Raw genomic sequence first — 13,100 nt, 5'->3', positions numbered from 1 at the left:
CTAAGCAGGCTCCATGCTCAGGGCAGAGCCTGTCATGGGGCTTGATCCCGTGACCCTGAGATCATGACCTGAGCCGAAATCAAGAGTCAGATGCTCAACTGACTGATCCACCCAGGAGCCCCAAATCATGTGATATTCTACCACACAATCTCAAATCACAAATAGAGCCATAAGAAAATTCTACTTGAAGTCTTAGAATGAATTTATTTTATAATTTAACTTTCTACTGTTACTAAGCCATTAGTTACATTCCTGTGGTTTCAGTGAAGGATTAGTTTGCCATTTCTGTTTTTGATTTAACAAATCAAATTCATCCATTTGGTGCCATTTGATACTTAACCTTTCACTCATTTACCCATTCGACAAAATTCATTCTATTCCATTCATGGAGCATCTATTACGCGCCTACTATTACTTAAAAAAATCTGATATTCTACATGAAAGGGAGCTTGTTAGAACCTGACTGCCAAGATCATGAACAACATTAAAATAGAAAAAGGTTGTTTCCTGCCCTACCTCACTCTTTATTTCACACCTGCCATTTCCATTTCAACTCACACTCCTCCACATAATACTGTGGGCAACCCTTTCAAACTCCAGGCATATTTCAAACAAAATTTATCCCTCCTAAATGCTACTCTAACTACTTGATAAGCAGAAGAAGCATGTTCATATGAAAACAGCCATTAGTTACCTATTACCCCTCTTAAAAATTAGCAACTGCTTTTGTTTGTCCATTTGATTTTTTTTTAAGTATATGTGCTACTAAATTGAGCACTCCCTGCTCGATTTTTTAACTGGTCTCATTTAACTGGTCTCAGAGCCTTAATAGAGAATCTAGGCAGGTGAGTGAAAGTTTAGGCTTGAAAGAAGGGGCGTGGCTCATGGCCACAGCCTTCTCCCCAAATAGCTACGTGCTATTTATGCTTTCAGAAAACAATAATGGCTAACATCTATTAAATTCCAGGTACTGCTCCATATGCTTTAAATGTTATTAAATTATTTCATTCTCAAAATAACACAATGAAGCAAATACTATCATTATCCCCTTTTCACACAAGAGGAAACTAAAGCTTGAAAAGTTCAGTATCTGTCCAGGGTCACACTGCTTATAGGTGACAAAACAGGAATGTGTACAAATGTTCCTGGCTCCAAAGTCAAAGAACTTAATCAAATTTGCCCACTGTGCACCAGCCTAACTCACAGAGGTGTGAAGATTAAATGAGACTCTACAAAAGTGCTCTGAAAAGGATACTTTTTTCCTTGTATTAAAAATTCATCTACAAAAGTAGCAGAAATAATAAAAAGGTTTCAAGCACACTAGCAAGCAAGCAGAAGCAAAACAATGACACGCATGGGTTAAATAAACACCAATTCTGATTATATATCAACCATAACTTACTGTTTACAAATTTAGTTACTCTTAAAGTTTCTATTTCACACTGCTGGTGGTTAAGCTCCAGCACACATTCCCTGCAACTTCATCTGATATCTATCATTTGATATTAGCAACAGCTAATTTTCTCAAACTAATAGAAAAATAAAACTTTTTCAAGCAAATGTTTAATATATCATGAAATACTGTTAATTAAAATTATGCAACTAAACTACTTAAATGATGACTTCACACAGAAATTAAAAACTTGGCAAATTCAAAATTTAAATAGCAGCTTACTGGAAAGCACAGTAGTGAAAATATTTCAGCTGACTAGAACAGGTAAGCTTCCATTTCACTTACTTGGCTGCAACTTATAAATTCCTCTATCAAAAGGATGTTCTTATATTCTCAACAAGTTTTTCTCTAGTAACTCCTCAGTGTCTTGCCACGTAGTTATCTTTTCAGAACAATTCTCACCTATTTTCTCAAGAATGCTATCTCTAAAAACAATTACTAAATTGATCAATGCTGTGCAGTATTAAAATCATTTAATAATCTATTTCTAACAAAAATATAAATACCCCAGGATAAGTCAAGCATTCTACTGTGATATGTTACTACTCCCTACCACATTACATTTTCCAAAAATCCATGTTTCTCTATTATAATTATTTCCTAATGTCCCCTTATGTACATTGCTTTTCTTGAACCAGATTTACTTCTTGTATCTTTTGCCTCTAAAAGATATTATTCCCTCCTAAATTTAAAGTTACTGTAACTTTTGAAGTTTCTTTACCAGTTTCTCTTGGTTTGTGCGTTATTTTTTGAATGCCCTTCCAAATAGTACACCTCTTTGCCTATGTATCTGTGTAAGTTAAAACTGAAAAACTTTAATTATACTAACTCTTAATGCATTGAACGAGATTAAATACAGGGTTTCCTATTTAAAACTAGAGAGAATATTGGAAAAATCAGATACTTTCATGCCCAAACCATTAAATATAAAAGGAGTAGAAATTTAACTTTCAAATTTCATTTTAGCTGTCTGCAAATAAAATGCAAAATCACAAATATTAATCACTGCTCTATTACGGCAAGAGAGCCCATGTTATTTAATGGTTGGGATGGAAAGGCATCAAGCCATAACAATATAATTCAGTTTGGTGACTGCATTTAAAATGCTGAGAATCAATGTCTTACAAATTTTTGTCAGTTCTCGGTATCTATACAGTGTATCAGTAATTTCTTATGCAAATGAAGATTTTCATAATAAACAAATTCTTTACCGTGTACTCTTTTGTGTGGAAAAAAAGAAAACAGGTTGAACACCTTATCTAAAATTTCACATAAAGCCTTCAAAAATGACCAAATATTTCTGCAAAAATAACTCTAAACTGTTGGCCCTGGGTTATTTTTACCCTTGCATGCAAAAACTTGCATATAATACATATATTAACATTTATTACATTTTATTTTTGAAAATGTATTAGATAAGTCATCAGATAAAAACACTGAGCATTAATGTACCCTCCTAGAGCAATTCCTTGTCCTTATAATTCTCTTGGAGCATTAATCCTCACCTGGCCTCTTTATTACATAAAGTAAATCAGAGAGAAAGTGAGGGAGTAAACCAGGGAGAGCTGAACACTGCTCATCGTTGATTTACGTGGTCTTGGTTTTCCTGCTATTCCATTTAGTCCAAAGTTGTGGGTTTTTGAGAAAATACTGTGTTTCACGTTTCCAATCTATAAGGTGCCCAATGAAGTACAACTAAGAGGTAAAGAAACCTGATAAAAATATTTCAGTGCACTTCCTACCAAGGAAGTGAATTTGGAACTGGCACAGCAATGGGTTTGGTTTTGTTTTCCTTTTTCTGTTCTATGTATGCAATGTTCTCCTATTTTAAATTTCTTTTACTAATATTAATGTACAGAAAGCTATGTTCAGAGAAGATTAAAACGCAGTAAGTCTTAATTACTCAATTCATTCAAAAAGGAAATAAGGCACACATAGTATCTAACAACTTAAAACTTCAAAGTAGGAGTAAAATACATCACACGCAAATCAAAAGTAAAAGATGAGACAGACTGCACTTTGACAAAAAAATTCAAAGGAATTACATTGATTTCGAAACCAACTTACCCAATTTTTGTCTTCTCTTTCAACTTTGAACAAGTTTTTGTTTTTTTGCTCTCTTTGTCCTTTGGCTTGGATTTCATCCGTCTACCTTTCTTTTCCTCTTTTCCTTCAACTGAAGCACTAGGAAAGTTCTCAGGACTCATTACTCGTGGAATATTGCGTTCCCCACGCTCCTTTGCTTTTGCTATGGCCTCTGATATTATCCGATTAGCCTTTTCTTGCTTGCTTTCTGATTCCACCTTTTTTCTCTGTTTCTTCTCAGACATGATCCTCACCTGGGTATTCTGCAACTTAGTGTATGTCCCAGAACCGTCACTCTTCTTGGAAGATGGAGGCTAGAGAAATCAGAATACTTTTTACACAACATGCCAAAGTACAGCTAAACGATTAACATAAATATTTGAACATTTAAAGTTATGCTCAACGAAGTAAAATACGTGAGCCAACATGTGAGTGCTACAAACAAATGTAAAATTGTAACATTTTGCTGATCTAGAAATTAGTGTTGGTATATAAAAAAGCTCAACTACTGCTTTTAAAAACGGTTAAAGGATAACGTAGATTCACTGATATTTTCACAGCATTCTTGATTAGTTAGCTGATTCAAATTTTGTCCTGCAAATATTCTGTACATTTGAAATAAAAGTCTTTTCTTTCCTTTTCACTCCAGAACTGTGGAATTTATTGATAAATTTAAAATAGCAGTTTTGATTTAGAATACTCCTTATAGTTTATAATTATTTTTAGAAATACAAAGCTTCTCTGCTTTACAAGAAATTAGAACTAGAACCCAAAATCATTTAAATCATTTTTTAATGTGCAATCTACGCAGCAACATAGCTAGTTAGTAAACAGACATTCCCATACTTAAAATTAGAGAAAGTTTTAGTTTTTCCACGAAAGAGTTAAATGTGGATTTTTTTTTTCCTCTCTCTATATCATAATTATTTTGCTCAAGCAATTCTGGAAAAAAAAAACAAGTTTTACAGTTTTACGTTAAAATTATTAATATTTTAGCAATATCACAGGAAGCAGATCAACAGCATTTAAAAAAGAATATCCTCTTCAAACACGCATTCATCCACATATACTTAGATCACAGTTTTGTTATGTTCTTACCCGTAAACATGCCTCTGACTATAGCAAAGGAAAAAACCACCAGGAATTTCCAAACACATTTTCATGCTGATTCCAGTGTGCTTCACTGGATATCTTTTCTATACCTGCCTCATCAAAGGTTTCATAGCAGTGCTGCAGCACTGGGAAAGGAAGGAGGGTTTAGAACGCTCACTAAAATGCCACCTTAAGGCCTACAGGCTATAACAAATAACCAAGACTCGAGAAAACAGCAACAAGCTCAAGATGGCGATGCAGTACGACTCCCGCAGCAGCAGCCAGTAATAAGGAAGGTTATTCAATCCCATTAGCCTTTTAGCCCAAAGAACCCCTCCTCCTCCCACTCATTCAGGCTTTCACTTACCCTTCCTCTTGGCCTCTTCACTGAAGACATTTTTGGCGTCAGACAAAGGCTTGCCCTCTGCTTTTTCACCACCCCAGGCAGTGCTCAAGAAAAAAGCATTGAAAGAAGATTCCTAAATGGCCTATTTAGCAAGCTGCAACCAAGAGATGCACAACCCTCCACAAACACACATTGTGATTTATCAACACATTTCTGCCTTGGCAAGTTTATATCCACTGTTCATCCTATTTAGATATGAAAAAGGCTATAAACCCCTCCTAAAAAGCTGGGTTTCCTCAATAGCTGTAAGCAGATAGCCAGATTCCAACAAAGCACAGAAAGAAATGAATGCACAAAGCATCAAAATGCATCAGCATGAATATTAGAGATGTCGTTAAAAATACTGACTCCTTCTGCGGAAGTAGGCCAGCAGATGGTGCTACCAGTTATTATTCCATTAGACTCTGCAATTTAACCCCCAATGGACTGTTCTTCCCTCCATGTAACACATTAACTCTCACTCTGCCATTTCCTGCAGTAAAGTTTTAGAAAATGTACGTAAAAGCTGATTTTAGAAGAACATCTGAAAACTCAAACTGTGGTGAAATGGCTTTATGCAGCTATCAATATTAAAAAAAAAAGAATCCAATGCAATTTTTACTGGAGAAAAATACTTTTCTCCAGGACACCATAAAATACTGGAACTAGGAGAACAGCTAACGACCAGCAAGGGTTAAAGAGCAGGTCACACATAACAAGTGACTTCTGTTAAGAAATTAGGTGAGTTCTCTTCGGATTCTTCTAACAAAAGCTAACACTGTGATGTTTAAAACAGACAAATGAGGCTATTTTCATTTAAATTCTAAAGAGAAGTTTAAGATTTTGAAAAGAACACACGGAGAGCTGCCTATATGCCCACAGAGAGCAAATAACAACACTTAAATTTTTTCCGTATTTAAACCTGGAAAAATATACTAATGAATATTTCTAACATCAAAAACACATGAAATTCCTGACCTTGACTCCTCATGTTCTATTTTAAATGAACTGCTGAGTTTTTTGGATTAAATTTTGGTTTTAGTCCCTTGCTAAAAATAAATAACAAGTCTTCCTGAATTTCAGCAATACAGCTTCTCTTTCTATAAAAAACTGAGGCTGAAATAATAAGAAATGCCCTTAAGTACCTAAAACAAAATTTTCACTGCTTTAAAATTCAAGTTTACTTCTTTCATTAATACCATTTTTTTTTTCAGTCAGTCTTGGCAAGTTATCTGATATTTCTATCAAAGAACAATTTTTGTTTTTTTCCCCTTTTAAACCAAAGGTCTCAACACAGAGTAATATTATGTGACTGATCACGAATTAAGACCAACTGGAAGGCAGGGGAGGAAATTAAGGTTTACAGCACCAGGAAAGGCAAGGAGAGGATCTGACTGCCCTGAGGGGTCATCTACACAAAAATCACAATGACCAACAGTAAGGGCTTATTACTTACTGAGTGCTTACTAAGTTCAAGGCACTACTCTAAGCATCTTTCACCTAACAACTAACTTAATCCTAAACAATAGTAGGATAATAGTGATAATGGAAAGGAGAGGAGTAGCAAATGATAGATACATTCTTAGAGCAGTATCGCAAAAAGTAAGAACGACCTGAGAGCAAGCAAGAAAAATCATAATGGTAACAGTAATGGTAAGAGCTAACACTTATTTAATCCTTACTGTGTTCCAGGCACTACTCTTCATATTAAACATATAGCAACTCCATTAATCTTCAAAACAACCCTGTGAGCCATGCACTTACAGCTGAGGATACTGAGGCATGAAGAAATAATTCCCTCCAGATCACACGGCTGCTGACTGATAAAGCAGGGATCAAAAGGCAAAGAACTCACTAGGAAAACCATACTCCTAACCACTATATGGTATCATATGTGGTTCAAATATCATAATTTACACACATTAATCTGAATACAAAGAAACGAAGCGACTTTCTCAAAATTGCAGAGACACTAGTAATAAAGCTAGAATGAAATTAATTTTTCCCAGTGCCCTTTCCAAGACGTAGAGATCAACCAGATATGGGTGGGTGAAGAGCAGGAAGGATCAATGCTTGGCTTCTAGACCAAGGCTAGGTATGAGAAGGTAAAAGAAATAGGAAGTCTAGGCAAGAAAGGATGTGTAGATGTGTGTGGTTAAGTTTAAAAGCTCTAGTAACTGAAAATTTGAGACTGGATCCTCAGAGAGGGTAGGGTTGGAAAAGATGATGTCAATTCTCTCACTGTTTTCTTTCAATATCCTTAACTCGCTGACACTATCCTCAGAACCTAAGATGATTTCCAAAATATATCACTTCTCCCATTAAAGTTTTTCAACAGATTCTATTCCTTGACTCAAAATCCCAATTGTTAAACAATAAATCTTAACAGTGGACAGTAATAGAGAAGTCCATGGTCATATATTTCTTCTGCTATTAGAATGCAATATTTTAAAATGATATTCCCACAGAACATCAATTACTGAGGTGTTAAGTAACTGAACATTTTTAATGTAGGTCATTTCTCAATTCACACATATACACAAACATACAAAAGGATAGCTGATGTGCTTTTTTTAATGCCATACAGTCTTTCTCTTTTCCCTTATATAGGCACTCATCAAATTCTGTCAAGTCCACTTAATTATATTTTGTTCTATTTTCCTCCTCATCCCAACAGCTTTGCTGTATCAATTTCCCACTTGTTATGGTTACACTGTAGTTATACAGAAAAATATCTTCCTTATCTTTGGTGATGATGAAACATTAGGTCTACAATCTACTCTCCAATTCTTTACAAAGTCAAAGAATTTCTTTGTATTTCACTTGTGATTCTTCTGTAAGTTTGTCATAGTTTCAAATTATTTTTTTAACACAAGTTGTTTAAAAATCAAAAATAACGGCAAAGATCTTGCTCTCACAAAATCCATATGGTAAAGGACAAAAAAACATACAAAAAGGCGGCACATATACTAATATCATATCTAAATGTTTATAAGACAAAGAAGTCATAGCAAAACATAAAGATGATCTCATATGTGATATATTATGCTGATAGCAACTAAAAGGAATATATGGAGCATCCTGTATATCATATTTCATACTGGGGAAACTCAAGGATTTATGGTATGCGTGTTTTTCAAACCACAGGTCATTACCTAATATCAACTCATGATATAAACTTAGTGGGTCCAGATGAAATAGAACAGAATGAAAAAGTATGGCATATAGCCTTTATGAATGCTGCATGCTACAAAATTTAAAAGTTTTCATACCACCTATTACATCTTTTTCCTTCCTGAGAGAAAGAAGCAAAAGAATTTGTTCAGAAATTAGAGGCATTAAAATCTGAGGGGTGGGGGAGTCAGATCTTTCCTCTCTTGATGGAATGATTTTCCCAAACACTCACCCAAGCCACATTCCAATGGGAATTTGTTCATTTCAAATATTTTAGTTGTATATAAATAATTTAGATTATTGAATTACCAGTGTGTAGACACGAGTGGAAATTATAAATTTCCAAAAAAGAAGGGGAGAATGGTCACATGGCTACTATGCATGTACTATAGAACACAGGCTCCTTTATTGGAGGAAATACATATATTTCTATTTCATATATTTTTAAAACAGTATAAAGGAATAAAAGGTCTCAAATAATAAAACAGATACAATTCCTTACTAAGAATAAAACACAGAACAAGGAATTTTTCAACAACACAGGCAAAACTGCATTATAGCTAAAAATCTTCCAACCTTTCTCAGAAGAGAGGATTGTTAGGCTTCAGAACTGGGGGTCAGGGTGGATGGAGGTTCCAATGGAAGACTATATAAAATAGAATAGAGATAGCAAGTATTGAGCAAAAATGAATGTTATTGCCTAGAAACACAATGTAGAAATAACAGAAGAGAGCCAGTTAGGGAAACCCCAAAACACCAAGTTCAAGGGGTTGGTGGATGAAGAGGAGCTAATGAAGGAAAACAAAAAGAAACTACAAGAATGGAAAGTATTGGGGCACCTGGGTGGCGCAGTCGGTTAAGCGTCCGACTTCAGCCAGGTCACGATCTCACGGTCCGTGAGTTCGAGCCCCGCGTCAGGCTCTGGGCTGATGGCTCAGAGCCTGGAGCCTGTTTCCGATTCTGTGTCTCCCTCTCTCTCTGCCCCTCCCCCTTTCATGCTCTGTCTCTCTCTGTCCCAAAAATAAAATAAACGTTGAAAAAAAAAATTAAAAAAAAAAAAAAGAATGGAAAGTATTAGCAGAAGAGTGGTGTCCTGGAAGCCAAGAGATCTTGAGTTAAAAATTTTGCAGTCAAGGGGCACTTGGGTTAAGTATACCACTCTTTTTTTTTTTTTTTTTAATGTTTTATTTTTGAGAGAGAGAGAGAGAGAGAGAGAACGAGCATGGGAGGGGCAGAGAAAGAGGGAGACCCAGAATGCGAAGCAGGGCCCAGGCTCTGAGCTGTCAGCAGAGTCCAATGCAGGGCTCAAACCCACAAACTGCAAGATCATGACCTGAGCCGAGTCTGGATGCCTAACCAACTGAGCCACCCAGGTGCCCCAAGCATCCAACTCTTGATTTCAGCTCAGGTCATGATCTCATGGTTTGTGAGTTCAAGCCTCATGTCAGGGTATGTGCTGACAGCACGGAACCTGCTTGGGATTCTCTCTCTCCTCCTCTCTCTTTGCCCCTCTCCCCTCTCTTTGTCTTTCTCAAAATAAATAAACATTAAAAAAATTCTGTCAAAGGGAAAGTATAATATAGTAATTTGATATTATAAAGAATTTATAAGGCATTTTAGTTCTCTTAACTTGTTTATGATAAGCCAGTTTGCTAGTTATAATAATTATTTAAATATTCATATAAAACCAACATTCTAAAAATAAATTTAAAGTTAATTTTAGTATAATATGTGTCAAACATTAATGTGATGACTTCTTTTGGTCTTTTTATTTATTATACACAACATTTTTTCCGCAAGCTACCGATAAAGAGTTGCTTTTAAAGAGAAATGGGGAAAAACTGACATAAAAGCAAATTATAATCTGTTAAAGTCTTTTTCTGAGTTTTACCCTTAAATCTGTTTTCAGAGTTTTTGATAGAAGTGAAGCAATTATTTTACTTTGCTTTTCCTCACATCTGTGAAGTGCCATGTTCACAAACTAAAAAAGGCCTACTCTTATCTTATGACTTGTGTTAGTACCTACGTCTCCACTTTTAGCTAACCACAACATTCTTTTTTTAGTGTCATAAATCTTGCATTTTACATTGAAAAGGTAATACTATTAAAAGTATTGCCTTTATTTTAATCATCCACATAGCAATTCAGGCAAATAGTACATATTCATAAAAGTTATTTTTTTTCTAAATAAAAATTTGTTTTGTGACTTACAGGAAACACAGAGAGAGAGGAACATGTTACAGGCTATCACGGGGGTGCATTCAGCAAAATCCAGAATGTGGGAAACTATAGACAAATGACTCCATCTCTTCCACAAAGGAACAAAATGAAGGGGAACCACAAATTTAAAAGAGATTTAAGGGGGCGCCTGGGTGGCTGAGTCAGTTAAGCATCCGACTTCGGCTCAGGTCATGATCTTGTGGTTCATGAGTGGCTCTGTGCTGACAGCTGGGAGCCTGGAGCCTGTTTCGGCTTCTGTGTCTCCCTCACTCTCTGCCCCTCCCCCACTCACACTCTGTCTCTCTCTCTCTCTCTCTCAAAAATAAATGAATTAAAAAATATTTAAAATAAATAAAAGAGATTCAGGCTAAATGATAAAAGAGAGAAAAAGAGACACTTAAAATACATATTAGCCAAATGTAATGAGTAGCCCTTGTTTTGATAGTGACCTATAAAAAAAATTATAAAAATAAATTTATTATAGTAGGGAATTTTAACTTTGACCAGACATTTGATTACAGTTATTTATTAGGTGTTAAACTGATTTTGCAATGGTGTTTTATTTTTGTTTTTTAAAATGTTTATCTATTATTTACTTTGAGAGAGTGAGTGAGCAGGAGAGGGGCAGAGAGAGAGAGGGAGACAGAGAATCCAAAGCAGGCTCCACACTGTCAGCACAGGGCCTGATGCGGGGCTTGAACCCATGTAACAGTGATATCATGACCTGAGCTGAAAGCAACAGTCAGACACTTACCCAACTGAGCCACTCAGGTACCCTTGCAGTGGTGTTTTAAAGACAAAAAAATTCTGCCTTTTAGATAATAATTTGAAATATTTACAGATGAAGTGATATGATTGAGATATGCTTCAAAATAATCCACGCAGGAGGTGGGAATGATAATTAGAGGATCGTACAGATAAAACAGTGCCCTATAAATTGGTGGCTATTGTAGCTGGGTGATGCATAGTCTACTTTGGTGCACACTTGAAATGTTATATAATAGGGGCGCCTGGGTGGCACAGTCGGTTAAGCGTCCGACTTCAGCCAGGTCACGATCTCGCGGTCCGTGAGTTCGAGCCCCGCGTCAGGCTCTGGGCTGGTGGCTCAGAGCCTGGAGCCTGTTTCCGATTCTGTGTCTCCCTCTCTCTCTGCCCCTCCCCCGTTCATGCTCTGTCTCTCTCTGTCCCAAAAATAAAAAAAAATAAATAAAACGTTGAAATGTTATATAATAAAGAAATTTAAAAAGTTATATTCAGGGAATAACAAGTAGCGTGGCACAACAAGAAAAGGAGGTGCGTGTAGAAGAATCATAAGCAACAAGGGCTGAAAGGTAATGGGTTAGATGATCAAAGGTGTTACAAGTTAATGCTAAAATATCTGGACTTTGTCTTTATGCTGAAGGAATGAGGTAATCAATAAATGATTACATACAGAGAAGTAAGGGGATCCAAGTTTTAGATTTAGGGTTGCTAAGTGGTTTCAATAAAAATACCTGAATACTTGATGAAAAAGTCTATTTATTTATGAAAAATTTATTTATAAAAAGGCCATTCATGATATGAAAACAAGTAATATTTAACTTTTATTTTATATTAGTGTGTACTCCTTTTTCAATGCTGTATTGTTTAAAAGTTCATCTTTTGTGGGGCACCTGGGCGGCTCCGTCAATGAGGCCTCTGACTCTTGATTTTGGCTCAGGTCATGATTTCATGGTTCACGAGACTGAATCCCCCGTTGCGCTCTGAGCTGACAGCATGGAGCCTACTTGGGATTCTCCCTTTCCCTCTCTCTCTCTGCCCTCCCCTGGCTCGTGCTTTCTCTTTCTCAAAATATATAAATAAACTCAAAAAAAAAAAAAGGTTCATTTTCTTCCAGATAAATCAAAAAGTATATTTTAAAAACCTCACAGGGGCGCCTGGGTGGTGCAGTCGGTTAAGCGTCCGACTTCAGCCAGGTCATGATCTCGCGGTCCGTGAGTTCAAGCCCCACGTCAGGCTCTGGGCTGATGGCTCAGAGCCTGGAGCCTGTTTCCGATTCTGTGTCTCCCTCTCTCTCTGCCCCTCCCCCGTTCATGCTCTGTCTCTCTCTGTCCCAAAAATAAATAAACGTTGAAAAAAAACAAATAAATAAAATAAAATAAAAACCTCACCAAGTTTACTACTTCCTTAACATTAAATATACTAAATTCATCAGTCTATAAATTAGCCATGACACTACAATCTATTCTCAACATAATGTTGTGATTAAGGCATTGGCTCTGAAGTCAGCCAGACCTGGGTTTTAGTCCCAGTTTCATCATTTACTTGGGCCTCTGCTTCCTCATCTGTAAAAGAGAAATATATCAGTATCTGCCTTGTGATACCAGGACTGTAGTGAGACCTAACAGATAATGTGCTTACTATGGTGCCTGGCAAACAAATACTCAGAGACTTCCGACATTACCATCGTTACTACTGTAATGTGACACTCTGCCCACCTCAGCGTATCAATCATATAGGATATGTGATGTCAGTATATCTTATCACTTACTAGGGATGTTGCTTCGATTCCTTGGTTAAAGTGGTACCTATCATGATTCTCCACTATAAACCTGTCCTTTTAGAATTAATATGTATCTTATTACTATACAAGACTATACAAATACCTTATTTCTCATATACATTTGCCTAGTAATTTTAACATGCATTGAT

The 13,100-nt window shown here is 36.1% G+C and overlaps 1 protein-coding gene across 6 annotated transcripts in view; it reads right to left on the bottom strand.

The window, feature by feature from the left end:
- CHD9 (chromodomain helicase DNA binding protein 9) overlaps nt 1–13,100 on the bottom strand; it is a 156,175-nt gene that overhangs the window by 105,133 nt on the left and 37,942 nt on the right. For 4 of the 6 annotated variants that reach the window (XM_043599197.1, XM_043599199.1, XM_043599198.1 and 1 more), the window contains exon 2: nt 3,521–3,852. In XM_043599197.1, coding sequence (XP_043455132.1) covers nt 3,521–3,852 — 332 coding nt within the window. Of the gene's footprint in view, nt 1–3,520; nt 3,853–4,997; nt 5,374–13,100 lie in introns of those variants that run through there. The other 2 variants (XM_043599201.1, XM_043599203.1) reach the window with 1 other exon arrangement.

Source organism: Prionailurus bengalensis, chromosome E2 (genome assembly GCF_016509475.1).
Source record: "Prionailurus bengalensis isolate Pbe53 chromosome E2, Fcat_Pben_1.1_paternal_pri, whole genome shotgun sequence".
Classification (NCBI taxonomy): domain Eukaryota; kingdom Metazoa; phylum Chordata; class Mammalia; order Carnivora; family Felidae; genus Prionailurus; species Prionailurus bengalensis.
Note: the sequence above shows the minus strand (reverse complement) of the source record. Positions and strands in the feature narration are given on the sequence as shown.